This window comes from Sapajus apella, unplaced genomic scaffold, assembly GCF_009761245.1.
Source record: "Sapajus apella isolate SASKATOON/1434 unplaced genomic scaffold, GSC_monkey_1.0 scaffold3, whole genome shotgun sequence".
Classification (NCBI taxonomy): domain Eukaryota; kingdom Metazoa; phylum Chordata; class Mammalia; order Primates; family Cebidae; genus Sapajus; species Sapajus apella.
In genome coordinates this window covers 53,622,701-53,647,349 of record NW_022436943.1, presented here as the reverse complement: position 1 = coordinate 53,647,349, position 24,649 = coordinate 53,622,701, and the positions used below count along the sequence as shown (strand labels likewise).

General features: G+C 43.0%; 1 protein-coding gene across 5 annotated transcripts in view; it reads left to right on the top strand.

Moving 5' to 3' along the window:
* ASAP1 (ArfGAP with SH3 domain, ankyrin repeat and PH domain 1) overlaps window positions 1-24,649 on the top strand; it is a 403,505-nt gene that overhangs the window by 70,657 nt on the left and 308,199 nt on the right. For 4 of the 5 annotated variants that reach the window (XM_032246627.1, XM_032246599.1, XM_032246607.1 and 1 more), the window contains exon 3: window positions 17,256-17,382. The exons of the other annotated variant lie outside the window; for it this stretch is intronic. In XM_032246627.1, the coding sequence (XP_032102518.1) occupies window positions 17,256-17,382 (127 nt within the window). The remainder of the gene's footprint in view (window positions 1-17,255; window positions 17,383-24,649) is intronic. 5 annotated transcript variants of the gene reach the window in all.

Sequence of the window (24,649 nt, the reverse complement as noted above, 5' to 3'; positions counted from 1 at the left end):
GAACATTATTATATGTGTCTTTTGGTGAACAGAGGTATGCTTCTATTAGGTATATACCTAGGAGTGAAATTGCGGGCTCACATTATCCTTTTATTTTTTTATTTTGTATTTATTTATGTTTTTTTAGAGACAGCCTCTTGTTCTGTTGCCCATGCTGGAGTACAATGGCACGGTCATAGCTCACTGTAACCTCCAAGTCTTGGCTCAAGCGATCCCCCCTCTTCAAGTCTTCTGAGTAGGCGGGACTACAGGCATGAACCACCATGCCCGGCTAATTATTATTTTTGTGGAGACAGGGTCTCACTCCGTTGCCTGGGCTGTTCTTGAACTTTTGGGCTTAAGCAGTCCTGCTGCCTTGGACTCCCAAGGTACAGGAATTACAGGTGTGAGCCACTGAGCCCAGCCCTATCCTTTTAGCTTAATTAACATCATCAGCACAAATAATAATTTTAATATTATCTTCATAGAAAGCAATGAAGATTCACATACACAGTAAAATCTCAGTTATTTGGATGGAGAGAACATTTGTGGGCTACTTATGTTGTACTCTCACATATATTATCTTATTTAATATTTAGAACAGCCTCTGAAGTTCCTGTCATGAGCCTCATTTTAGAGATGAGGCAAGTGTGTCTAAATTGAGTATTTTGCCAAATGTCATGCAATCTGTAAATAGTAGGGCAAGGATTTGATTCCAGGTCTTTGGAGTTCTAAGTTCTGTATTTAGCTTGGACATGGCTGCTTTTATTATTATTATTATTATTATTATTAAGGGAGTTGCACTTTCTCTAAGGACTTTGAGCACCAAGTATTTTTAAATTTTATATTATCTTTGCTGGTTTGATTGGAAAGTCTTATAAGAATCTGGATCCAGGTTGGTAGCTTGAATCATGCCTAAAACTTTTTTTTTTTTCTTTTTTTTAAATTACACAGGTTTACCTTTTTTTTTTTCTTTTTCTTCCTTTTCTTTTCTTTTTTCTTTTCTTTTTTTTTTTTTTTTGAGCTGAGTCTTGCTCTGTCACCCAGACTGGAGTACAGTGGCATGATCTTAGCTCACTGCAACCTCTGCCTCCTGGGTTCAAGTGATTCTCCTGCTTCAGCCTCTAAAGTAGCTGGATTACAGGTACATGCTACCATGCCTGGCTATTTTTGTATTTTTAGGAGGGACAGGGTTTCACCATGTTGGCCAGGCCAGTCTTGAACTCCCAACCTCAGGTGATCCACCCTCCTTGGCCTCCCAAAGTGCTGGGATTACAAGCATGAGCCACCACGCCTGGCCAGGTTTATTATTTTGAATATCGCTTACTAGTTGAGGTTGGGATTGGTTAGGTAGAACGTTTTTCACTCAGTAGCAGGCCCATGTATTTAGAATTAATTTTTTTGTGGAATGGTGTATTCGTAAATTTCTAGTTCGTGGTGGTACATTTTCCTCCATTCCTTGTAGCCCCCTTTCACTATTCCCAGCATAACTGATGCATTCAGTTTGTTGAAGGTCTAAAAATTAGCTCACCAAACTTGTTAGAATTTTGAGTATAGTAAGAGAAAATGGGAGCAAGTCAGATGTAAGAGGGTCCATATGTGATTAAAATGCATAGGTTTTATATGCAAAAAAACCCCATTCATAATGAATGTGCTTGTCTGGAGATCTACGTGATTTTTTTTTTTTTGGCTCTTGTTTTCTAGAAAAGATGAGACTCTGTGTGTGTGGTGTGGTGTGTGTGTGTCTGTGTGTGTCTGTGTGTGCATATGTCTGTGTGCATCTGTGTGTGTGTGTCTTTCTATGTCTGTGTGTCTGTATGTCTGTATGTCTGTGTTTATGTGTGTGTCTGTGTGTGTGTTGTGTGTCTATGTGTGTCTGTGTGTGTATGTCTGTGTATGTCTGTGTGTCTGTATGTATATCTGTATGTGTGTGTTTATGTGTGTGTGTCTGTTTATGTGTGTGTGTGTATGTGTCTGTGTGTTTATGTATGTGTGTGTATTTATGTGTGTGTGTCTGTGTGTGTGTATGTCTATGTGTCTATCTGTATCCATATGTCCACATACATGGGTGTGCTCTCTGATAAAAGGAAAGAGTGGGGTAAAAATTCCAGCCAAGGTCTGGAGAAAGGATTGTAATGTATTTTTTTTGAATTCTCTCTCTCAGGCAACAGCCTACAATAGAAAATAAAATCAAGATTTTTGCCCTCATAAAGAATATGTGGGTTACCAGCTCTAGCCATCCATAGTGCATATAAAATTAGATATATCAAGCTACAGAAAAAAACTGAAAAAAAATCTTTCCTTCCTGCAAATGTTTCATCCTCACTTACGTCATTGTGGCTTGAATTCTAAAGAACTGTGATGAGAAAGAAGGAAAACCAAAGAAAAGCCACTCTTGACCCAACAGTACTGTATCAGCCTACTGTTGGGGTATAGATAATACACTGGTAAGGATCACATCTATTTTATGTAAACAAACAACAAAGCTGGGGTTCTGTTTCAGCTGTGGCAAGCCCACTGCCATTTGTCTGTTTTGCAGGGAGCATAATTCTGGAATTTTAAATGATCGCTCTGGAGAGATTGGGCAGAACATTGATTTTAAAGCAAAGAAGTCTTAGAGCTTTATCATCTTCCTTCCTGTGTGGAATCTGCCCTGTCTCCTCTCCCTTAGCCAAATTGTGCAAGGGTTCTGTAAATAAATTTGCTTCTTCAGAAATCCACTCTGTGGGAGCCTGTTGGCTCCTCTCTGGCTGTATTTCTGAAACAATTTCTGAGATGAAATTTAAGTGCTTATAAAATATAATGCCTATACTTGGTGGATTGAGACCAGTCTTTTCAGTGATTCTATAACTTCATAAAATAGGCCTGTTGCATTTCTTCAGAATAATCCAGTAGGATCCCTAAGCCTCTTAAATATACAATCCAAAACACAGAGGACTTGTTGGGAAAATGACTCGCAGAATACTTCTAATCTGACCACTTCTGACATAAGCTGTTTTCATACATCCTTAGTTGGTTCAGCATTTTCATAGGCCCATTGTATAAATTAGGATTAGATTTCAACTGTGTACCAACAAAAATCCAAATAACATTAGGTTTGTTGTTTGTTTTCCTTCTCAGACCAGAGAAGTCTGGAGGTAGTTCAAAGCTGGTCAGTGCCTCCGTGGTTATCAGGAACCCAAGCCTTTTCTGTTTCTCTGGCTCTACTGTCCTTATCATATTGCTTTAGGATCCCAAATGGTTGCTGGAGTGTCAGCCATCACAACCACATTACAGCAGGCAGCGGATGGAATGAGAAAGGAAGGATAACAGGCGTCCTCTTCCAGCTGTGTTAGCTCTTTTTTGTGTGTGTTTTGTTTTTTTTTTTGAGACGGAGTTTCGCTCTTGTTACCCACGCTGGAGCGCAATGGCGCGATCTCGGCTCACCGCGACCTCCGCCTCCTGGGTTCAGGCAATTCTCCTGCCTCAGCCTCCTGAGTAGCTGAGATTACAGGCACGTGCCACCATGCCCAGCTAATGTTTTGTATTTTTAGTAGACGGGGTTTCACCATGTTGACCAGAATGGTCTCGATCTCTTGACCTCGTGATCCACCTGCCTCGGCCTCCCAAAGTGCTGGGATTACAGGCGTGAGCCACCGTGCCCAGCCGTGTTAGCTCTTTTTTAAGGCACTTACCAGAAGTCCTACATAGTATTTCTGCTTACATCTCACTGGCTAAATTTAGCCATACAGCCACCCCAGCTATAAGGGAGGCTGGAAGATGGGTCTTTTAGCTGAACATATTGCTGCCCCAAATCAAACTGGGGCTGTGTTACTGAAGAAGGGGAGACTAGAGAGTAGGTACGTAACCAGTGGCCCTGCCACACCAGCAGAGTACCATTTGTACAGAGAGTGCAGTGTAGTGGAAGGGCCTTGAACTTTGAAATTAGATAGGCTTCTCTTTGAATCTTAACTCCAACACTTAATCATTTCAGCACCCTGGGTCTGGCACTTAACTTCTCTGAGTCTCAATTTCCTATCTATGAAACATGAGGAGAGTAATAGCTACTTTGTAGGGTTGCTGTGAGGGTTAAATGAAATCATATATATAAATGGCCTGGTATACAGTAGATACTAAATTATAGCCATTATAGTTGTTATTAACACGGAGGGTGTGCCTTCTATCTTTACCACCATAGTAGTTATTTTAAAAATTAAGATAATAACTATAAAATTTGCCCCTTTAAGATATACAATTCAGCACTTTGGGAAGCTGAGGCGGGTGGATCACGAAGTCAGGAGTTTGAGTCCAGCCTGGCCAATATAGTGAAACCCTGTCTCTACTAAAAATACAAAAATTAGCCAGGCATGATGTCGTGCGCCTGTAGTTCCAGCTACTTGGGAGGCTGACGCAGAAGAATCACTTAAACTTGGGAAGCGGAGGTTGCAGTGAGCTGAGATTGCACCACTGTACTCCAGCCTGGGCGATAGAGCGAGACTCCATCTCAAACAAACAAATGACAAAATATACACGATTCCGTGGTTTTTAGTATATTTACAAAGTGATAGAACTGTCACCATGGTCTAATTCCAGAACATTTTTGTCGCTCCCCACAAGAAACCCTGTTCCCACTGGTAATCATTGCACGTTATTACTTTACCCCAGCTTCTAGTAACCCCTAATCTGCTTTCTGTCTCTATAGCTTTGCCTATTCTGGACCTTTAATATAAAAGGGATCACACAGTGCGTGCTCTTGTGTATCTGGCTTTTGACTTAGCATAATGTTTCCAAGTTTCATCTATGTTGTAGCATGTGCCAGCATTTTATTCCTTTTTATGGCTGAATAATATTCCATTGCATGGCCATACCACATTTTGTTTATCCATTTGTTTGTTCATGAATGTTTGAGCTGTTTCCAATTTTCGACTGTTATGAATGATGCTGCTGTGAACATTGGTGGGCAAGGTTTTATGTGGACATATGTTTTTGTTTCTCTTGTGTATATACCTAGGAGTGTGTCTTAGTCAGTTCAGGCTTGTATAACAAATTACCATAGACTGGATGGCTTACAAACAACAAATGTATTTCTCTCAGTTCTGAAAGTTAGAAGACTGAGGTCAGGGTACCAGCATGACTGAGTTCTGGTTAGGCCCTCTTCGCTTTGCAGACTGCTGACCTCTCACTGTGTCCTCATATGGCTGAAAAATAGCTAGAGCTCTCTCTCTCTTTTTTTTTTTTGAGATGGGATCTCACTATCACCCAGGCTGGAGTGCAATGGTATGGTCTTGGCTCACTACAACATCTGCCTCCTGGGTTCAAACGATTCTCCTGTCTCAGCCTCCCAAGTAGCTAGGATTACAGGCGTGTACCATCATGCCCAGCTAATTTTTTGTATTTTGAGTAGAGACAGGTTTCACCATGATGGCCAGGCTGGTCTTGAACTCCTGACCTCAGGTGATCCCCCCTCCCCCTGCCTCAGCCTCCCAAAGTGTTGGGATTACAGGCATGAGCCACTGCACCCCGCCTGGGGACTCTTTCATTCATGAGGGCTCCACCCTCATGACTTAATTACCTCTCAAAAGCTTCATGTTGTAATACCATCACATTGGGTTAGCATTTCAACATATGAATTTAGGTGAGACACACCATTTAGTCCATAATAGTATATAATTCTTAGGTCAGATGATAATACTAGGTTTAACCTTTTGAGGAGTTGCCAAATTGTCTTTCAAAGCTACTGCACCATTTTACATTCCTACCTCCAATGTGTGGTGGGTTTCAATTTCTTCACATCTTTGACAATACTTGTTACTTTCCATCTTTTTTATTATAGCCATCCTAAGTGGGTGCAAAGTGGCATTTTACTGTGTTTTTGATTTGCATTTTCCTAATGATTAGTTATGTTGAGCATCTTTTCATGTGCTTATTAGCCATTTGTATACCTTTGGAAAAATGTTTATTCAACCCCTTTGCTCACTTTTAAATTAGTTGTTTGCCTTTTTATTGTTGGGTTGCAAACGTTTAAATATTTTGGATACTAGACCTTCATCAAATACACGTTGAGAATTCCTAATCTGAAAATCCAAAATCTGGAATTCTCCCAAATCCAAAACTTTGTGAATGCCAACATGAGATACTGACACTTTTGCTTTCTAATATTTCATTGTATACAAACTTTGTTTCTTGCACAAAATCATTAAGAATATAGTATAAGATTAACTTCAGGCTCTGTGTATAAGGTTTATATGAAACATAAGTGAATTTCATGTTTAGTCTTGAGTTCTATCCCTAATATATCTCATTATATATGTGCAAATATTCCAGAAATATTTTTTTTTAAAACTGAAACGCTCTGGTCACAAGCATTTCAGATAAGGAATACTCAACCTATATATGATTTGAAAATATTTTCTCCAATTTCTTATGTGTATTATCTAATTGATTCTTTATAGCAATCCTTTGAGGTAGATATCATTATCCCCATTTTACTGATGAGGAAGCTGAGGCTCTAAGGCAGTGAACAGCTTGCCTAAGATAATACATCTAGTAACTGTGAAGATGGTACTGGAACCCAGGAAAAGATTAGCCAGGACATTTTCAGTTTTAGTGGTAGAAACCCAACTCAGACTAGCTTACCCTAAGAAAGAAGTATAGCTGCTCACATTGCCGGGAAGTCCAAGGGTTGGACCAGCATTAGGCATGGTATAGATTTTTGTGGATACACTAGTTCAAACAATGTCACCAGGACTCTCCCCCATCTCTTGCCATCTTTTGGTTATAATGATTCTTAGGCCAGCTCTCTCATGTATGGCAAAGATGGTCACCAGTATCTGAAGGCCTACTAAGTCTTTTGAGCTAGATCTTAGAGAGAAGAGGCATATTTTTCTGCACCCTAGCATCTGTAACAGTCCTTCATAAAGGATTCTGGTTGGCCATGCTTGAGTTAAATGCTCGTTACAGTACTCATCAGTGCTGTTTTCAGGAGTCTGGAGTACTCTGATTGGACAGCCTGGGTCCAGCCCTTCAGTTGGGAAGGTAGCTACATGACTGACAGTCTAGAAAATTACCTGGAGTCAGGGAGGAGTAGTTCCTACAAGTAGGGGACGTAGGGCACACAGACAGTGTAGTCAGTGTGCTAAAGATCTTTCTGAACTGCTGATAATTTCGAGACATTAAAATTAGTTGGGAGTAAATGAAAGTTAATTCTTAAACCCAAACATAGGGAGAAAAGCCAGTTTATTCGCACAAAACCCCCCAAGATATTGAAAATAATATTCAGGGCCAATCAATAGTAAATTCTCTGCTGTCCATGTAAATATAGCAATTTTACAAATTAGTTTGTATAATGTGTCTCAACATCTAAGCCCAGAGCAAAAAACCTAATTTTTTAAAAACAAAAAAACAGAAAATAGGGAACAGAAGCTGGATGCTCTGTCAGAAGGTTTGCTAGCAATTGTAGTGACTTTTTTTTTTTTTTTTTTTTTTTTTTTTGCTAAATTTGAGCCCCTAGAGTGATTTGGAATGTTCACATTGAAAAAGGATGTTAACTGAATAGCATATGTTAAGAAGAAAACTGCAGCGGGTGGGCAATTTTCCTTTTTCAAATGCAGCAATGCCCTACATTTGACATGGCTATGGAAAAATCCTGTTATGATACAACTCATTGTTATGTGGGCTCAAATACATTGCAGGTGAAATTATATTTTTGAAAAGTAACAAGAGAATACTGTGACAGATTAATGTAATATAGGGTATCCTTAATGGGGGCCCCAACCCAGACAGAAGACCTCTAGACAGTTGGCTTTTTGAAGCAGAGCTGGAAACCTCTTGGTGTTTTTGGGGTTGGTAGTCACACTGATGTCAAAAAAACACTTACCGAGTTACAGGATGCTATTGCCAAGGGACCTCTGAGAGCCTGTGCCCCAGGCTGCTCATTTTAACCACAAGGAAAATGAGGCCAAGGGAGGTGAAATTATTTGGCTGAGGAAAAGGAGCTGACCTCCCTGGCATGCCATGTCACAAACATCTTGGTGTTAAAGTCACAAATAGCTATCATTTATCAAATTTTTCTTTTGGAGTAGTATTTCAGAGGCCCAGCAGCTTTGAAAAGTGCTCACATTTTAAAAATACACCTTTATTTTCTGTTTAAAGTATTTGAACATTCCGTCACTTGTGTTGAAAACCAGTATTTTTGCCTACATATGAGCTCCTTGATGACAGAAGTTGTCTCTTATGTTTTAAAATGTATTTTTGGCTTCTAAAGAATCTAGCAGAGTACCTATTTAGAATGTAAATAGTGATATTAGTAGCTAATGTTTATTGATCATTTACTATATACCAGGCACTGTGCTAAGCATCTTGCACGGATTATCTCATTTCAATCTTACAACAACCTTAAGAGAGAGGTCTTACCATCATCTTCCCTTTAATGATAAAGCAATTGAAATTAAATAACTTGCCAAAGTAACAAATCCTATTAAATGGCAGAGCTGAGATTGAACCCCAGGTAATCTGAATCCAGATCGCACACTCTTAGCCACTAGAAAGGTTATAAAGCTGCTTAATAACTGTTTGTGAATTAGAACGGAATTGACTGGTTCACTCCTAATACCTCTGTACCCAGCGGAGAATGTATTTAGAGACTCAGGAGGCTCTGATCTGGATCTCAGCTCTGAAAATGACCAAGGGAGAAGGAGCTATGTCAGTCACAATAGTCAACTGGACTTGAGAGGAGGAGAAATTTGACCTACACTCTACATGTGCTGGGAAGCTTCCCTGGGTAAAGGGCGGGGTGCTTAGAAAAATATCACAACTAGGTGAGTACCATGGGGCACAGTCTTCTTGCCCCAAATTAGGGATGTCAGTTAAGTGGTGTTGTTCCAAACTTTGTACTGTTGTTATTTTTAAATCATAGACAATTGTGCATAGGCATTCCTTGATACTGTGATGCCAAGACAACAAAATCTGTTGTAGATGGGAGTTTCTCAAGATCTTTAATCCCATCCTTGAAGTGTAACTGGGAAATGTGAAGTGGGAAGCCCTTGGGAACCAGGATACCTGGCATTTGGTCCAGCTCCCACAAATCTGTCAGGGAACACTGAGCAAGTCACCTAACTGCTTGGGTATTAGTTTCCTCATCCAAAAAATGAAAAGTCTAGAAAGCACATGATCCTTAAAATTCTCTCTGGCTTTTATTGCTTATAATGATATAAGATAATGAAAGCAACTCGAAGAACCAGGATTGCTTCTGTAGATCTTATTCTTTTCTGGATCTCTCCAGTTCTCCTAATTCCTCTCATATCCCTCCCGCTACAAATCTCTGCTCATTCATTCATTCATTCATTCTTCCTTCCATCTATTCAGTAAGTATCTCGTAAACACTTGGGGCTTTAGAGCTATAATAACAGATAGAAGCCCTCCCTGGTGTTAGGTGGCTCACAGTCTAGTTGGAGAAATACAAATATTTGGAAAATGGTACCATTGAAAAGGGCCATAAAAGAGGCACGTTCTCATTCTTGACATAGCACAGAAGTTGGGCATCATTAAGGTGATCAACTCAACTTAAATTCATCAAAGAAAAAGAGAAACCTGGATGTTTTGTTACGTTTTTCTCATTTTTCTGGTGTATGTTACGTTTTCAGAAACAAGTAAGATTTTAAATCCCTCATTCCTATAGATTGCAAGTTGCGAGTTTTTAGGAATCCCATAAAACATTGTGATTTTTCTTCATTGGAGGTTGTTTTACTTATATTAGAAATGATATAGGTCATAAAAGGGAGCCAGTTCAATTCAAAACACATTTATTGGGGGCCGCCAAGGGACTCCAACTAGGCAGTGCCTTCCTAGAGAAGGAATTGGATTCACGGTTTGGATTCAGACTGACTGAATAGCATTTCTCCACTTATTAACTGTTGAGCTTGAGCAGACTGTGCATATCTCTGAGTTCTCTTGCAGAAAATACACTACCCCGCTAGGTTACTAGGAAGATTTTAGGAGATGGTACTTGTAAAAGGCCAAGCCTAGGGCTCCAGGAATCGTCTGTCCTTGCTTTAATTCCTGGGGGATGTAGGTGTTATAGGCATGGATAGGATTTAGTTCCTGAATGTTGTCAGGGATTGATAGTCTGGGACTCTGTAGTGTAGGATACTCAGTTGGAAGATACGAGGTGTTTGTTTGTTTGGGGTTTGTTTGTTTTTTCTTTTTGGAAAACATTTAAAAGATTTTTTTAAATTATGGAAAAATTTACATAACATAAAATTTTCTATAGTAACCTTTTTTTTTCAATTTTTTAATTGCATTTTAGGTTTTGGGGTACATGTGAAGAACATGCAAGACTGTTGTATAGGTACACACATGACAGTGTGATGTGCTGCCTTCCTTCCCAACACCTATATCTGGCATTTCTCCCCATGCCATCTCTCCCCAACTCCCCACCCCCCACTGTCCCTCCCCTATTATACCCCCTACAGACCCCAGTGTGTTTTTTATTTTATTTATTTTTTTTTGCGACTGGATTGCTCTGTTGTCCAGGCTGGAGTGCTGAGCTGCAGTGATGCAATCATAGCTCAATGCAGCCTCGAACTCCTGAGCTCAAGCAAGACATGAGTCAGAGCCAAGCCCTTCTGCTAATAGAGCTATTTGTTGCTGAGGAAGTTCTCAGTTTCTCCCTCTGAATGATGCCAATATCCTCCAGCTGCTTAAGGCAGAGTGAGAGAAGCTGACAGCAAATACCACATCAAGATTAATCCCACCTGGAGGAATGGGACAAGGCAAGTGCGCTCTAGACTGATCAAGCTTGCATTTGAATTGGGCTTGTAATGAGTTCCCCAGAAGGAAAAAACATACACATATACTCCAACAGAAAAAGCATCCTGGGACTGTTAACCTATGCACTGTCTTTGATAAGCCAACAGAGTATGGTGGCTGATCACATATGCTGTGAAATCAGATTACTTGGGTCCTCCTCCACTACTTGACAGGTTTCCTCTAAGCTTCAGGTTTCCCCTGCATATAACATCAGGACTAATATAGTGCCTGCTCTATATTGTTGCTGTAAGTATTAAGTGAGGTTACGCCTGCAATGACTCAGGATAATACAGGGCACATAATAATAAGCACACGATATTCTTTCATAGGACTGAACAGAAATACATCCCTGAGTTCATTCAGTTGATATTTACACTACATGTCTTCTGGATTCCCGTGATTCTGCCTCTTTTCTTCCTACTTCCATCAGAGGAACAGGGAGGTAGAACAGAGTAGTTTTTTGTCTCCAAACAAACCATGTTCTCCTCTTAACAGAAAACTCTAGTGGTTTTGCCTGGAGTATTTAAAGTGGATTAAGTACATTTGGGACTAGAATAGGCCTTTTTTTTATTATATGAAATTGCTGAGTGCACTTGGGAAGCACTCATATAAAGAACATGAAAGAAGCAGTCTTTAGTTTATGTAGACTATGGCAACATGAGCCTAACAGCGTAAAACATGGAATCAAGTACAGCCCTCCCTCCTCCTGCTCCTTCAGTGCTTTCCTTTCCTCCACCACTTCATTAAGATGGTAGAAAATGAATCCATAAGTTGTCAAGTGAAATAAGGATACTTTCTTTGGTTGCCTGGGCTGGGAAAAATACTGTATCTAACAAAGTAGCACTATACCCAGTACAGTAAAGAGACCAATTTTGCAGGCAGAGAAAAAGCATTGGATTTAGAGTCTGCCAGGCTCAGGGACATTAACTTGCAGTGAGATTTTATTGTGTCTCAGTTTCCATTATTGTAATACTTGTATCTCAGGACTGTTATATGAATGAATTCAGACATTACATATATAACAAGCAATGCAGTACCTGGCTCCCGATGGAAGCTGAGAAAGTAGCATTCTATACCTCAGCAGCCTTAGGTTTCTCTGGTAAATTTGGGATCAGTATGCTTAATTCATAAAGTTGTTATGAGGCTTAAAGAAGGGCAAATGTGTTCTAAATTCTGTACTTAGCCAAGTGTCTGGTACATAGCAGGTCATGGTGAATATTTTGTTTTGGCAAGAATATCAGAATTTATTTTTTATTGAAAAAAATTGAGATCCAGTCTCGCCATGTTGCCCAGACTGCTCTCAAACCGCTGGGATCCAGCAGTCCTCCCATCTTTCAGCCTCCCAAGTTAATTGGGATTACAGGTGTGTGCCACTGCACCTGGCAAGAATATCATAACTTCTATCTCCTGATAGGGTTTTCAAAGTTCCTGTAATAATATTAGAAAAATAATTGTCTACTTAGGATGTCTGAGACCCTGCTAAACACTTTATATGCCTTAGCTCATTGAATTCTCAGAACACTGAGATAGGGGCTCTCATTGCCCCATTTTATAGACATGAAAGCTGAGACTTAGAGAAATGCTTTAACAAGGTCTAGTAGCTGCTTCATGGCAGAGGCCAGAGCCTGTCTTTTTTATGTGAGAATCAGCCCATAATTCATGCTCCTACAAAATAAGTGCCCCGTACCATCATCCTTTAGAAGTTGTTTTGCTCAGATTATCCTTCTTTACAGGGATTGTGTTGGATGAAAATAGGCTTTTATTTTGTTAGTGAGTTGGTCTTAACTCAGAACTTGATTGATATTCTTCCAGTTTGACTCTAGATATTATCTATTTACTTCCAAAATCCAAGCCATCACTAATGGAGCTGATCTAACAAGGGATACTTTGAGAATAAGAGAGATCTCTGAAGACTGTTTATTCCCAAATCGGAGATTCTAGACTTTGGGAAATACTGTGCAACCTTCCCCTCTCCTTCTTCTTTCCTCCTCCTAGTGACTAATTTAGAGATATCTGAGTCGTGGAATGAAAGCAGATGTATTTATAGTCATCTTTCACACAAAAAGGGAGTTCAAAGGGAATTCACATTGGCTGATTATTCACTATGTATCAGCCTATTTTTCCATATCTTCTCACTTCATTTCAGATAATAACCTGAAACATAGTTTAGAAAATGAGGCTAATCGACAAAAGTAGAGATTTAAGCTCAGGTCCATGTAATAAAAAGTGTGTTTCCTTCCCACTCTAGCCATTGTCGCTGTTCCATGAGGGCATCGGGGCCTGTGATGAATGCTGTCGCTAGCTACCACTGCAGATCAGAGCACCAAGAGCTCCTTGTGGCTTCTTGGACCCAGATAGCACCCCTGACTCCCCACCCTTACCCCCCACCTCTGGCTTCTGGTCAGTCATCTTGCAAATGCACCCCCTTGGTTATAAGACAGATGGACAAGAGTGAGGTCTGCAACTGGAAATGTAACTGAAAGCCAGTTCCCTGATGGCAGGTGGGTCGGTAGCGCCATCGCTGTTCAGAAGAATAAGCCACCACTGTTCCTGCTGCCTTTTTTTCAAGGAGACAAAGTGCATTCTGCCATAATCACAGTGTTACCTCAGTCAGCAGTGCTCAGAGTGAGAGGCAGGCATGAGGAGGACAAGGGGGCTCAACAGTCTTATTATAATGATGACAACAAAGATGATGGTTGCTTTATATAAAGCCAGGTACACACAAGTATAAGTATGTGTGTACGCACGTTTTCCTGGCTTTGGAGAGGATGTGTATATTTTGGGGCAGCTCCACACAAAGAAATCCAGCGTTTAAGTTTTGACTAAGTCAGTCTCTATTTGCTTTCAGATATCCAGGAATGGTTTTCAGAGTATTTGAGAAAATGAGAGGTGCAGATGGTTTTCACTGAGGCATAGTTTCAAATTTAAAGAGGATTATGGCCCATGAACTCCAGAAATGGTGGGTAGAGGTGTGAACCTTTGAAACTGTAATTGCAGACCAGTCTGAGGAGGTATATACTTACCAGAGCACAATATCTTATTGTGACATTATTCCTTTCTTGGCCGAGGGAGACGGGGAGAGGAGCAGATACATAACATAATCTTCAGATGAAACTGAAACAGCAATTGATGGCAGCAGTTTGGAGTCTCTGGTGAATTCAGACAAGAAAGAAATCCCCAGCTGTCTACCATTGCAGTTAGCTTAGCTTATTGTAATAATCTTTCTTTTTTGCATCCGCAGAGCTGAGTGTATACACAAATCAGCTCCTGCTGAGAGGAATCTGTGGTCATTTTGACACACCCACCCCTTTATTTTACAAAGAATAGCACTAAGGCCCAAGATGACAGCATCAATTACTAGGAGAGAAAACTCTGGAACCCAGGGCCTCTTGGAATTGAGGCAATTAAACACTGACTTTTGGCTTTCAATAACAGCTCATGTTTATTGATTCTTTACTATAGTGCCAGATAAAGAAGACGAAAGGAACTGCCAGCCCAGTGGAGGTGACAGGTACAAGAAGATTACTTGGAGTAAATGGAATAAATGCAAGAATTCAAGTCTGAATTTGTTTCCTGCCTGGAGGAAGGAAGGGCTTCTTGGAGTGAAGTCTAAGTACTGTGGGTTTTCAGTGCTCCGTGGGGTAGCTGAGTCTCAGAGAGCTTAATTAGCTCAATTAGTATGGGCCATATTTGTTCCAAGTCACAGAATTTTCCAGATTTTCCAGATGCAGGGTGACTTGGTTAGTATGTGGGGAAAAGATGGTAGGATTTTCTCCTGGGTAGCTCATACTTCAAAAGAGCATGTTCTGTCAACTACGACACATGAGCAAGTGACATCCAGGTAGGGATCTTCAGCTGCCTGCTATAATCATCTGGCTGTCTCCCTAGAAAACTTCAAACCTGGTGTGTCCCAAACCAAGCCATTTTTTTTTTTTTTTTTTTTTTTTTGAAATGGAGTCTTGCTTCTTTGCCCAGGCTGGAGTGCAATGGAGCCATCTCGGCTCACTGCAACCTCTGCCTCCCAGGTTCAAGTAATTCTCCTGCCTCAGCCTCCCAAGTAGCTGGGATTACAGGCACATGCCAGCACCCTGGCTAATTTTTGTATTTTTACTAGAGATGGGGTTTTTGGCCAGGCTGGTCTTGATCTCCTGACCTCAAGTGATCTGCCCGCCTCGGCCTCCTAAAGTGCTGGGATTACAGGTGTGAGCCACTGTGCCTGGCTCCAAACCAAGCTTTTAAAGTGCTAATGAGGACAGAGTGGGTGCCCGTTTATTTATTTACTAATTTTTTAAAGAATGTCTTTTGAAGTTGATTTCTCAATTCCCTTTGCCAGGGAAGAATATTTATTTATGTACATTCCTCTTACAAAATTCTCCCTTTAGTCAGCTGAACACTTGCTTACCTGAAGCATGGCCTCTTAAAGGACATCGATGACCATATCTCTAGAGGCACAGTGCAGGTTCAGTACAGCCAATAGAGGGAGGTGAACATCTCACACTTTTCTAATGGCTTCCCTGTGCACAAAGCACTTTCTCATCCATCACCAATGAACTCAACAGAACAGCCAGGTCCTGGGGTTGGTGTCCTTATCTTTTGCTTTCGTGTGAGGCAACTGAGGGCCCAAGATGCCATAGACAACAGGATATCTGGGTGACTTACTCCTGTCATTCTTTTCTCAAGATGTCACCTTGTCAGCAAAGTCATCTCTGCAGATTCTTTATACTATACCGATTCCTTCACTTTCTTATATTTACTCCACTTTATATATTTGTGAGTTGTCTATTTCCATCCTAGATGGTAAGCTTCTTGAGAGCAGGGGCCGTGGCATTACTCAATCTCCAGGACATAAAATTGGTGCTTAGTAAATATTTGAGAGTTAATGAAGTGATGTATTTTGACAGCCACTCGGCTACTTCTCTGTACCAGGCCAAAGGCTTAGACAAGATCCCTGCTTTGGGGCACTCCCTTGTAGTCAGGGGTAAGAACCAGAGAACGAACGGATTTGAGGCTTAACAGTGCAAGATGGCAGGAGCCCAATTCCGGGGGTGAGGGGTAGGGCGTGGTGGGTGTGTGTTGGGGAGAAGAGGCTCAGCGTTCCACGCTAAGGCTATCAAAGGCTCTCCTGACTTTAACTACAGGTACCAATCCTGTGGCCCCAAAGGCCTAGCTTTTTTTTTTTTCTTCTTTTTCTTTTAAATCAATTTCATTCGCAGTGAATGGCGAGAAATTAAATGGATTCTTCGGACTAAGTAGATTCAGCTAGTTTTAAAATTAGCCAATTGCCAAGACAGAAGAGTGAGGTATCTGTTGGTACTTTTTCCACCGAAATTTGGCATCCGCATAGCGTCGAATACCATTTGCAGCTCGGAAATACCTGTTACATTCCCTGACCCTCGGTGTTCCTGCGGGTTAAATAAAAAAGTGCAAATGAAAGATTAGAAAATTATTATTTTTTTTAACCCCCAAACCCTTCATTCGCCTTCACGCTGCATTGTAGCGACCTAAAGCAACTGCACAAAACCAGCCTTTCAGAGGCGAGACGTACCCTGCAGAGGGAAGGGGCTGGCGGGCGGCCTAGGAGGGCGGGAGCTGGGTGAGCCGGCAGCTGCGAGCCCCGGACCCGGGAGGCCGCCCCTGCGCCCGCGCCTCCTTTGCGGGGTCCGCGGCCCTTGCAGTAGGAGGCGGCTCTCCCGGGGCCTCGCTTCCTGCACCCACACGCGACTATAAAAGAACACGTTCAACTTTTTTGGGCCCCCTTCTTGCAAAACGCTCGCGTAACGAGCTCGCTGCAGTACCCGCTCCGGGGGCGGCACAGGCACGCGGGCTTCCGGAGCCGCACAGCCGGGGTCGGGAGCAGCAGCGTCCGAGCCAGGCCCCGGGGGCATTGCGCGGGCGGGGGCGGGACTGGGGCCGGCCCGGGGGCGGGGCGCAGGCGGGGGGCGGGGCGGCGGGCGCGCGCGTGCGCAGAACACTTCCTTGTTTGTCCCCGTGACTGCAGCGCGGTCGCCGCCCGCCCGCCCGCCCGCCGCGGGAGTCTGAGCTGCTTCAGTCGGGCCCGCGCCGCCGCCTGTCAGCGCATGTGAGGAGGCAGCGCCGGCCGCCGGAGCCGCCCAGCCCGCGCACGCCTCAGCGGGCGGCCGGAGCCCAGACCCTCGCCGCGACCCCACGCGCAGCCGCGTCCCCTCCCCCGCCGCTGAAGAGCCGCTGCCGCCGGCATGAGCAGAGGGAGGCGGGTCCCAGAGAACCCCCTGCCTTGCGCGCGGCTCGGAGTTTGAAGGGCCCCGCGCCGAGCGCCGCTGCCGCCGCCGCCTGCCTTCGCCCGCCTCCATCCCTCCCTCCCGCCGCCGCCGGGGACGGGAGCCGCGCGCCAGGCCGGGCGGCGGGTGGCGGGCTGCGCACCGGGGTTCATGAGCCGCCGGGCGGCCAGCGGCCCCCGGAGCCTGCGCCGTGACTCACCCCCCGCCCCCGCTTGTGTCTCGTCCCCCCGGCAGGATGCCGGACCAGATCTCTGTCTCGGAGTTCATCGCCGAGACCACCGAAGACTACAACTCGCCCACCACGTCCAGCTTCACCACGCGGCTGCACAACTGCAGGAACACCGTCACCCTGCTGGAGGAGGTAGGTCGGGCCGGGATCCCGCGGTCCGCGCTCACTGCCGCCGCTGCGCTGCGGGAGGGTCTCCTTTCGCACGCAGCTGCGAGTTAGGGGACGTGGGGGCCGGGGGCGCCACACCCCCTGCAGGAGTCGCTGGGTGAATAAGGGACGTCGGACCGACGGCCCCGTCCCCATCCCCCCGTCCTTTCCGGGGTCCTACGGGGTGTAAGGCCTGGGGGTTGGAGGTGGGAGAGGACTGAGCGAGCTGTGGGCACTCCGGGGGGGCGCAGAAGAGGGAAGTCCTCTCCCTGGCAGGCACTGTTCAGCGCTTCCACATCTTCGTGACCCTCCTATAACCCTTGAGGTAGGTGGCGTCGGGCCACCGAGGGCACAGAGGCGAAGCAGCGCAGCCAAGGTCACCAGTAAGGGAGATGGGCAGTCAACGCACCTCTCAGCGGCCCGGCTGGGCCAGGCAGGCGTAGCTGCGAAGGCAAGGGCCGGTGGAAAAATCCCAAAGGAGACAGAGAGAACTCAGGCTGGGACTGTCTCCACTCCAGCACTCCTCCCTGCTAGTCTCTGGTGCTTGAAGCCCAGATGGAAAGAGATCTGTGCACATAGGTTCCCACCCGCTCCCCTAACCCAGAGGGTTTGGTAGGGCGCAGGGTTGCTGCGCCAGCAGGACCTTCCTGCGGGGACATCTGAGGCCGATGTAGCCAGCTTGAACTGACCAGAGAGGACGCAGGAGGCCTAAGGCTATAGTCAGCTGCACTTATCTGGACCCTTCAGGAAAGCGTTGCGGGTGGGTGGGGGTGTGGGGGCAGGGCCAAGGCCAAATGGATTTTCTTTAGAATTTTCAGTGAATTAATGATAGAGTGCCATGGGCAAGGAGGAACCTGCAAGCCAAGGAGCTGCAGAAGCCTCTGGGGCCAGGATAAAAATAGGATATTTGCCCTGGAACTCAGCATCATCAAGTGTCATAAAGCATCCCTCCCCTTCAAACAAGGCAAACGTATTTCAACTGAAAAAGGCAACACTGGGTGGAAGGTAGGAAGGGAGATGGTTTTCCCTGGGTGGGTTATGCTGTGGCTGGTTTGTCTGAGGTCTGGGCAGCTCCTTCTAATGTAAGCACCCCCCTCCCAAGGACGGCCCTCTGTAATATGGGGAAGCTTGGGCTTCTGTGGGCTGACTGCTCTTGAAATGAGCTTGATACTCATGTTTCCACACAGGTAGAACTGGGATTTAGAAGTAGAGGGGTCCTAAATTTTAAGAGGGGAGAGACTTCTGTTAGTGCTGGGTCCTATCTTGCCTGCTTGTTGCTGTGACTGAATGTGTCATTCGGCATGCTTCCAGAGTTCTCTCTGGAGTCAGTATTGGGTGATGGGAGTGAGTTGTGAAGCGGATGGAGAAATAGCACCTAACTAGATTTGTTTGAAAACCAGAGGTAAATGGATTTTTTTCTTTTCGGCTTTGTGAACTGCCAGTCTGTTACACTTGTCTGGCATTAAACAGTTGCTAGGCATTGAACCCCATCATAGGTCTGTCCTTCACTTAATTTTAATAAATTGAAACATGCTGATATAGGAGCATTTTGCATCCCCTTTCTGTACTAATTGTATATACTTCTAAGGATGTGGCATTGATTAGACTGAGCGGTTATTTTCCTTCTAGATGAGTTCTTTGGTGCCTGCTAATAGAGCTGTCAGTTACTTTAACGTTCTCTTCCTGCACACTCAGATAGTGTTGCTGTGTTCTGTTTGTGAAGGGTGTGATAAAGTTAAGTATTTGGTGATGCTGTTTGTAGGGGTGTGCGAACATATTTTGCAGCAATCCTGGAGTAGAGGGTTAATGTTAAATTACAAGCAGTTGCTGTTGTTATTAGTTTAAGGTTACTCAATTTAAAAGCAATTAAAGCAGTTTTTTTTTTTTTTAATGAGAAATACTTTTGTAAGATTAGGTAGAAAAATAGATTTAACTGTAATGCAAGTGTGGTCACCTACGAACTTGGAACCAGGCTAGAAGTTTGAAATACCATGTTACAGTGCATTGATGATACCCATGTTCTCAAAAATATAACTGTAAATGTTTCATTCAGTATGGCACAATAATTTTATAATTCCTCTGAGCTTGAGTAAGGTATTGGTCAGGAAAACATTGTCTCCAGTCTGCATATTTTAATTCTTGAGGTTGGTCTCTGTTTTACATAGATGTAACAGGTACACTTTAGGTTATTTTACTGATGGATAGCTACCATTGTTGAATTTTAATTTTTCCCTCTCTGCTTATATATATGCAGGTAGTGCCTTATTACAATATCTTAGGTGATCACAATTCAGTTTTTTAAAAATGGGCTTAAGATTACCACACTCAAAATAAAAGAAAAATTTTGGGGGCATACCACAAAATTTTGTTGGCATATGCTTCACAAGTGAGATATTTGGAAACTTTAAGAATGTGGCTTTTGTTATTTTGTGGTTACTCTTAGGAAGAGAACTTTTGGGTACTTTTTGGTGATGGAATAGGAATTAATTTGGGTAACTTGGAATTCTCTCTTTAAAAAAATATTTTCCTAGTACTAGTAAGTACCTTCCTGTTTGTTTATGACCTTTTTCGCTCTTTGGATCACTAATTAACATACATGGAGCTCAACTGAAAAACTGTTAGATCTCCAGGATTGGAGCCTCAAATTAACCCACACTCTCCCCTTAACTATGTCACCTTGGTAAAGAATGTGGTGTGTTATGCAGATGTTGGTGCTTTTAGTTATATATCTGTGATGAGCACTCTGGGCGGTAGATCAGAAATATGTGATAGGAAAGGCTGGATACAATGGCTCATACCTATAATCCCAGCACTTTGGGAGGCTGAGGCAGGTGGATCACTTGAGGTCAGGAGTTCGAGACCAGCCTGGCCAACATAGGGAAATCCCATCTCTACAAAAAAAATTAGCCAGGCATGATGGCGTATGCATGTAGTCCCAGCTGCTTGGGAGGCTGAGGCAGGAGAATCATATAAACCCGAGAGGCCGAGATTACAATGAGCCAGGATCACACCACTGCACACCAGCTTGGGTGACAAAGAGAGAACATATCTCAAAATAAATAAATAAATAAATAAACATGGTAAGAAGAGGCAAAAAGGAGTTTACCAGTTGGCTTCACCTTTTGGGGCAAAGTGTTACACATGGCTATGGGGGTCACGGTTTGGCTGGCACACAGTGAGTGGCTGCCTTGGGGAGGCAGGAATGGATCAGCTGATATTCTGCTAAGGTTTTGTCTTGGTATGTGCATGTTTTCTAAGCAAAATCCCAGTGTTTTATTTATTCAGCAATGAAAGCACACTGACATGTGCCATTTTACTCATGACCATTTGTAAGTTACAAGTAATTGACTGGGAGAGTATAAGCATTTTCCCTAAACAGGAGCAGGCAGGCATTTTAGGACCACTGTGACCCAGACATTAGAAGGGACAGGCATAGAGTGGCTAATACTTAGTACCTTTGAAGGAGAGAGTGTCTAACATGATAAATGAAGGTCTACTTGGGTACTTTATATTGGGCCATATTTTAATTTAGTGGCAATGAAGGAGGCAAGTTCTGCCCATTTATTGAGCAGCTGCTCAATACCAGGCCTGCTGTAGACACATGGAATGAATGCTTACATTTAATCTCTCATTTGAGCTCTCTGAAAGAGGGACAATTATCATCTTCATTTTATAGGAAAGAAAATTGAGGCTGAGAGAGATGAAATGATTTGTGTCTAAGGTCAAGTGGTTAGTAAATAAATTGGAGTTTAAAAGTCTCACCCTGTTCTCCCCCTAAAACAGGATCTCACACTGTAACCCAGGCTGGAGTGCAGTGGTGCGATCTCGGCTTACTGCAGCCTCCACCTCCCTAGTTTAAGCGATTCTCCCACCTCTGCCTCCCGGGTGACTCGGACTACAATTGCATGCCATCATGTCTGGCTAATTTTTGTATTTCTAATAGAGATGGGTTTTCACAATATTGGCCAGGCTGATCTCAAACTCCTGACTTCAAGTGATCCGGCTGCCTCAGCCTCCCAAAGTACTGAGATTACAGGCATGAGCCACCACTCCGGACCCAGAGTTTAGAAATCTTAAAACATTTAAGACATAAAATAGGTATTCTAAGTGTCTACAAAACATATTTCAGTGGCTTTGTAGGGAACATAGGAGACTTTGCTGTCATTGCACTTTCAAGTTTTGGTTTCATTAAACAGGTGCCTAAGTTCCTTGGAGGCTTAGTGTTTCTTCATGTTTGTATTTCAGAGAGTTCTTAATAGTGATATTTAAATATACTGTTTTTTTCCCTGTACTTTCATATATTTGGATATGAGTTTTCAGATTTAAATATGGGAACTCATTTGGGTATAATCCATGAACAGCATTTGTTCAACACATTTTTGGGGAGCCCCTGCTATATACAAGCCATTTTCCAAGTCCTCCTGAGGTATTGGAGTTATCTGGATTGTATGATGGCGAAGCTAGTGGTCTTTAAGAAATAAATAAATAAGGCTAAAACTCCTAACAGGGTAGAAAGGGGCAGTTCATAGGGGAGGGAAATAGTATAGAACGTTCATCCTAGGAATACAAGTGAAATCACTCAAATTACCATGTAGTCAATGTACAGATTGTTCAGTGCCTTTTATGTGCCCAGCAGTGTGCTAGGCCCAGGGATACAATGATGATGAACCCTGTCCTCAAAAAATGCAGTCTAAAAGTTTTCTTAAGGGAGCTGTCAGTCAAATGTGGGTCTGGCATTGGAGGCTTTTTTTTTTTTAACTTATTCACATGGTGTGTTCAGTTCTTTCTGAAGACATAGAAATGTTTGATGAAATGAATGAATATGTGGAATGTAGATTCAGTATCAAGATCTATCTCATAACAGTAACATTCCTACTATGTGCAAACCCTGTACATACTATTATTTAATACTTTTCTTCATTCTACTATTATCGGTGGTCTCATTTTATAGATGAAGAAACAGGATTACAGCAGTTAAATATTTTGCCCAAGTCATACAACCAGTATCAGATTTGGGATTTATCGAGTCCTCTTGCACGCCAGTCAGACTTCGTTTGTGTTCCTCACCTTCCATTTAAGTTTCAGCCTTTATTGACATGCTTTTGGGTGTCTTCCATGCTGATGATAGAGGTCATCAGTCTGATAAATACTGTTAGGTCCTTAAGTGTTTTCCTGTGGAATCTTACACATGGGAATTCTGTGGTCAGGGCTTGACATCTGATCTCGTTTATCAGCTCTCCTTGCTTAAGAATGCAAGTGCATTACCTCTTAAATTTTGAAAGCTGGTAAACTTAATAGGAAGTGCTACTGTATATTGCAGCTGCTAAACTTAAGGAGCCCATTAATTACCCCCAAGGAGATTATAGTCTTAAAAAAAAACTCGGGACAGATTTAGATAAAATTAAGATTTATGCTTTTGCTTAAGGTAAAGAAAGTATGTTTGGTTCTGTCTTTGACCTCTTGAAAATATTACAACAAAAGGCAAACAAACCTTCCCATAATGCTCTGTTCCACACAGAAGTCAAGGCTGTGGCCCAAACTTTTGACCCAGTCTGGGGGTACTTGCAATGAGTTTTGTCTGGATGGCACCAGCAAAGGTCCGTGAGTGTATGTATCTGTCCATAGAATGAAAGGGAGAAGGAAATTTTGGATGTTGGAACTCATGCTCTTTCTAAAACACGGCACAAACCTGTTAGCTGGATATTCCATACTAATGCTTTTTGTCCTTCTGATATGGTTTGGATTTTTGTCCCCTCCAAACCTCAAGTTGAAACATAATCCCCAGTGTTGGAGGTGGGGCTTGGTGTGATGTGATTGGATCAGGGGGTGGATGCTTCATGAATGGATTATCATCATCATCCGCTTGATGATAAGTGAGTTCTTGCTCAGTTCTCATGAGTTCCAATTTTTTAAAAGTCTGGGTCCTCCACTTTCTCTCTCTCTCTTGCTCCTGCTTTTGATATGTGATGTGCCTGCTCCCACTTCTTCTTCTGCCATGACTAAACACTCTCTGACGCCTCCCCATAAACTAAGCAGATGCCAGTGCCATGTTTGTACAGCCTGCAGAATTTCCTTTCTTTATAAATTACCCAGTCTCAGATATTCCTTTATAACAACACAGGAACTGCCTGACACACCTTCAAATTCATCTTCAGGGTTTAAAAAACATTTTTTATACCTATCATCCAATAAAAGCTTATTCTAGTGGTATTCTTATTATTGCTTTATATATGAGTATACAAAGGCTAGAGACATTAAATGACTTGCCCAAGCTCACACAGTGGTAAATGGTAGACTTGGGCTCTGAATGCAGAATGTCTGCATTGAAAACCTATTCTGTTTCTTCTGTATTTCTCTGTGTTTTATGCTTCCCGTCTGACAGGTTTTTATGCCTTGCAAGACCCATGAGAAAGGCATCTATTAATTATTTTTCTTATCTCTATTTGATTTCTAGTGCTAGAGAGAAACAGTTTGGGAGAGGGAAGAAAAATGAAAAGACAGTTGCTTTTCTCTACTCTTCTGAGACCTCTTGCTGGACCTCTCTTTAAATCTCTGCCTTTTGTCATCAAAGACAGTGCTGCCAGCAGTCCTCTTTGGACTGGACAGATGTGAAAATGACCCTATTGCTTCCAGCTCCCTCTGGCATGCTTACTCTTGGACTATTGACCCAACCTGATTTGCCTATGAGCTGCCCAGAGCCCTGGCTAAAGAATCAGTACTCTCAGTTGCAGTTTCTGCAGGGCTCTCTGGCTCTCTGCTTCCAGCTTCCTGGCCATACAATAGCCATGTGTTTTTGCTAGGTGTCAGTTATTTAGGGAATTGCTAAGTGTCCAAGCAAAAGGGACCTTGGAGAATATCTGTTTGAGATTTGTTAGCCTGGAAGCCTGATCTCCAAGAGGCTCGTGAAAGCTGTGATGGGGGCCTATAGCTGCTTTGCAGAGAAATTAGTGGACACCGCTAGTAACTTGGTTTGGCATAACTCTCATGCCAAATGTGTTTGATTTTTGGCTGAAATGCATCAGCTCGGTGGTGTAGCACTAATTATCTTCTGCTGATCAGATGCATGGATTGCCAGTTGCAAAGTGGGAAAGCAGTGTTACCTCATTCAGGTGATTGGCTTCCTAGAAGGGCTTTGTATCTCCATGGGAGAAACCTCATGAATGATGGGACCCACCAGAACTAGTTTAGTCCTATTGCTTCGAGAGGTGGAGACTGAGGCCCAAAGATGAGAAGGAAACCATGCAGAAATTTG